The sequence below is a fragment of the Mus pahari genome, chromosome 3 (genome assembly GCF_900095145.1).
Source record: "Mus pahari chromosome 3, PAHARI_EIJ_v1.1, whole genome shotgun sequence".
In the NCBI taxonomy this organism is placed as follows: Eukaryota; Metazoa; Chordata; class Mammalia; order Rodentia; family Muridae; genus Mus; species Mus pahari.
The window spans coordinates 72867964-72872431 of NC_034592.1; the positions used below are offsets into that span (position 1 = coordinate 72867964).

Consider the following 4468-nt stretch of genomic DNA (forward strand, 5'->3'; position numbering starts at 1 on the left):
TTCTATAATTGATTAAAATTCTTTTCAAATCTATCATGATTTATTTAAGGGATAATGAGATTCTCTTTGTGCCACATGAATACTCCAAAGTACAGAATAAGTTCAATTACACTGGCTATAATGCCAGATTTCTTTGGTGTCATTTTGAATTTAAAATATTTCCTTGAGCTAAGTATACTCCATACCAAGGAAATTTGACTCACAGAAATTATGGAACTTCTAGAAAGCAGCATGCTTCATGAATGGCAAGGAAATGTAATCAAATTTTCTAAACAGTCTAGCTGAGATGTTAGCTTTAAAAATCTTATGACTACAAAGCAATGAATCTTTAAACTGACTTATGACTTACTTTTTGAATAATAATTCCTGAAGCCAATTATGTTGTGTTGTAGGTGCATTGTTGATATCCAGAAGGCAATACCAGTATTTTCCATTCTCTTTCACGTTTTGTAAACATTTAAACATGCAAAGAAGAATGGAAAGGGAAAATTGTTCTTCCTTTACTGAATTCATACTAATGGGAATTACCAACAACACTGAGGTAAAAGTGGCTCTGTTCACAATATTTCTACTTGTCTATCTAATCAATATCATTGGGAATCTTGGAATGATTCTTTTAATTAAAGTGGATCCTCAGCTACAAACCCCAATGTACTTTTTCCTCAGTAACCTGTCCTTCTGTGATCTCTGCTATTCCACAGCAGTTGGGCCCAAGATGTTGACAGACATATTTGGTAATGATAAATCAATTCCATTTTTTGGCTGTGCTCTGCAATTCTTCATTTCCTGTACATTTGTGGATTCTGAATGTATACTGCTGGCAGTGATGGCCTTTGACCGGTACCAGGCCATCAGCAACCCCTTGCTTTACACAACAAACATGTCCAGCAGGCTGTGCTCCTTTTTAGTGGCTGGAGTTTATTTTGTAGGTGTGGCAGACTCTTTGATCCATACTACATTGACGTTTCACTTGTGTTTCTGTGGATCTAATGAAATAGATCACTTCTTTTGTGATATCCCTCCCATCTTACTACTGTCCTGCTCAGACACGCAGGTCAATGAGTTAGCAATATTCACAATTTTTGGGTTCATTGAATTGAGCACCATCTCAGGTGTCCTTGTCTCCTACTGTTACATCATCTCATCAGTCTTGAAGATCAGTTCTGCTGAGGGCAGGTTCAAAGCTTTCTCTACCTGTGCCTCCCACTTGACTGCAGTTGCGATTTTCCAAGGAACTGTGCTTTTCATGTATTTCCGGCCAAGTTCTTCTTATTCTCTGGATCAAGACAAAATGAGCTCCCTGTTTTATATCCTCGTGATACCCATGCTAAACCCTTTGATTTACAGCCTGAGAAACAAGGATGTAAAAGAATCCCTGAAAAAACTGAAAAATAAAAGGTGCTGTTAAATACATATTGAAAATTCTCTACCTTTTTCATATTGTGACTATTTTCATAAAATTATGTCATCTGAAAAGATTGAATTTTGTCTACAGTTCTTTAGTTCACTTTAGTGCTAGAGTATTGTAAAATTGTTAACCAAATGCTACAGTGCATTCTAAGTGTGTGTATATGTACACATGTGTGCATATAGATATGTATATTTGAGTATGTGTGCATTTGTGTATCCCTTTCTTTTCCTCAGATTTTTATAAGAATGTATAGCTCAACATCAAGATTATTTGAGGAAGATTTTCAGGATAAAATGTAATAGAAATATTCATCAAACTACTAATGTTTTATTCCGGCCTTATCTTCATTTTGTATCATAACTCTAAGTCTCACCTTGCTAGCTGTTTACTAATGCTTCAAAATATACATTTTTGTCCATACAGAATGCTGTATTTGACTGTGTTGTGTTATTAGTGCACCCAGTTCCCTGGATCTTGGCACACTCTTTTCTCTTTGGCTCTGAAGAGCAAGACAGAGATGACTAGAATATGGTAGTTTGTGTAGAGGTTCAGTAAGTTAGCATTGAGATTTCAACAGGTAATGGACATTAAGTACAAAGGGACATTTGAAATTTTCTGAGTCTTACTTTATATTTTAATCTTCTGAAGAACTATTGCTGATAATCCCATAAATTAGTTAAAATATAATAATACTATTAAGAGACTCAAAAATGAGAATGTTATAGAATTATGTAGATGTGATTTCTGGTATTGTGATGAACTAGAAGTTCACCCTCTCTTCCCTCTTTCCTCCCTCTCTTTCTTCCACTGCATGAGCAAATGTTCTTATACATTAATCATTTCATGGAGAGTTCAGAGCTCTTTCTTTAATTAAAGTAACTATGCTAGCTGATAAAGTTACATGATTTCTAGGATATTTTCCAGTTATCAATTTTTTGCTTTGTACTATGTATAGTTGTAAATTATGAGTATATTGCCATGTAAAATTCATACTACTTATAAAAATATTCATATAATAAAATTAACATTACATATGCAAATGAAAGAATTGCATTTTTGCATTTTATCCATATTATGTTTTATCTGAAAAAATACCACATGTGAGATAATATTAACTTTTGTTTTGTTTTGTTTTTGTTTTGTGTTTTGAGGCAGGGTTTCTCTGTGTTGTCCTGGTTGTCCTGGAACTTCCTCTGTAGACCAAGCTGGCCTCGANCTCAGAAATCTGCTTGCTTCTGCCTCCCAAGTGCTGGGATTAAAGGCATGCACCACCACTGGCTGGCCTCTTTTCTCTTTAATTTAATTTTATTTGTAATTCATATTTTACACTTAATATTCCATTCTATGCCCTCCCATCCACCTCCCGACTGTTCCACATCCCATACCTCCTCCCCACCCACCCCTGTCTCCACGTGGATGCTCCCACAAACCACCCCATCTGACCTAAAAACTCCCTGGGGCCTCCAGCCTCCTGAGGGTTAAGTGCATCACCTCTGAATGAACACAGACCCGGAAGTCCTCTACTGTATGTGTGTTGGGGGCCTCTTATCAGCTGGTGTATGCTGTCTGCTTGGTGGTCCAGTGTATGAACAATTAAATAAGACTGCTGGTCCTCCTGTAGGATCCCTTTTCTCATCAGGTTCTTCCAGTCTTCTCTATTCAACAACTGGGGTCAACTTCTTTCTATTGGTTGGGTGCAAATAACTGCATCTGACACTTTCAGTTGCTTGTTGGGTCTTTCGGGGACAGTCAAGATAGGTCCCTTTTTGAGAGTGCTCCATACCCTCAGTAATAACGTCAGGCCTTGGGACCTCCCCTTGAGCTGGATTCCACTTTGGACCTGTCTCTGAACCTTCTTTCCCTTAGGCTCCTCTCTATTTCTGTCCTGTAATTCTTTCATACAGGAACAATTATGTGTCAGAGGTGTGACTTTGGGGTGACAACCCGTCCCTCACTTGATGTCCTGTCTTCATGCTGGAGGTAGGCTTTATAAGTTTCCTTTCCCTATTTTTGGTCATCTTATCAAAGGTCCTTCCCCGTGAGTCCTGGGAGTCTCTCATCTCCCAGGTCCGTGGTGCATTTTGTGAGGTCCCCACAAACTCCTATTTCCTGAGGTTGCCTGTTTACATTCGTTCTGCTGGTCCTCAGGGCTTCAGTCCTTTTCCCTCACCCAATAACAGATCAGGTTCTCCTCTTCCCACGACTGCCCACACTGATTGATCCAGTCCAATTTCCCTCTCAAGTCCCTCCCTCCCTCCCCACTTGTGATTGCTTTCTTCTCTCTCCCAACTGGAACTTAGACATCCTTACTTGGGCACTTCAGCTTGTTGAGCCTTTTGAATTTTGTGGACTGTATCTTGTATATTCTGTATGGTTTTTGTTGTTGTTGTTGTTGTTGTTGTTTTGCTACTACTCACTTATTAGTCAGTACATACCATGCATGTCCTTTTGGGTCTGAGTTACCTCACTCAAAATGATATTTTCTGGTTGCATCCATTTGTCTGCAAAACTCAATGTGTCCTCGTTCTTAATAGCTGAGTAGTAGTCCATTATATAAATGAACCACATTTTCTGTATCCATTTTTCATGGGACTTCTAGGTTGTTTCCAGCTTCTGGCTATCCCAAATAAGGCTGCTTTTAACATAGTGGAACATGCACCCCTGTAGCATGATCGAGCATCTTTTGGGTATATTCCCAAGAATGGTATAGTTGGGTCTTCAGGTTGATCTATTTCCAATTTTCTGAGGAATCTCCAGATTCATGTCCAGAGGGATTGTACCACTTTTCAATCCCAACAGCAATGGAGGAGTGTTCCTCTTTCTCTACATCCTCTCAAACATGTGTTTTCATCTGAGGTTTTGATCTTAGCCATTCTGATTGGTATAAGGTGTAATCTCAGGGTCATTTTGATTTGCATTTCTCTGATTACTAAGGACTTCGAACATTTCTTTAGGTGCTTCTCAGCCATTTGAGATTCCTCATTTGTGAATTCTCGGTTTAGTTCTCATCGGTGAGATATTAACTTTAAAATGCTAAATATTCACAATAGTCTTTGG

General features: G+C 38.4%; 1 protein-coding gene across 1 annotated transcript; it reads left to right on the forward strand.

Annotated features, from left to right (window-relative positions):
* The first annotated feature begins 463 nt into the window (after nt 1-463).
* On the forward strand, nt 464-1408 carry LOC110319006 (olfactory receptor 5W2-like). Its single transcript, XM_021194386.1, has one exon. The coding sequence runs from the start codon at nt 464-466 to the stop codon at nt 1406-1408; it is 945 nt and encodes a 314-aa protein (XP_021050045.1).
* The last annotated feature ends 3060 nt before the right edge of the window (nt 1409-4468 follow it).

Coding starts and splice junctions, on each gene's coding strand:
- LOC110319006 (XM_021194386.1), top strand. CDS start 464: ATGCAAAGAAGAATGGAAAGGGAAAATTGTTCTTCCTTTACTGAATTC.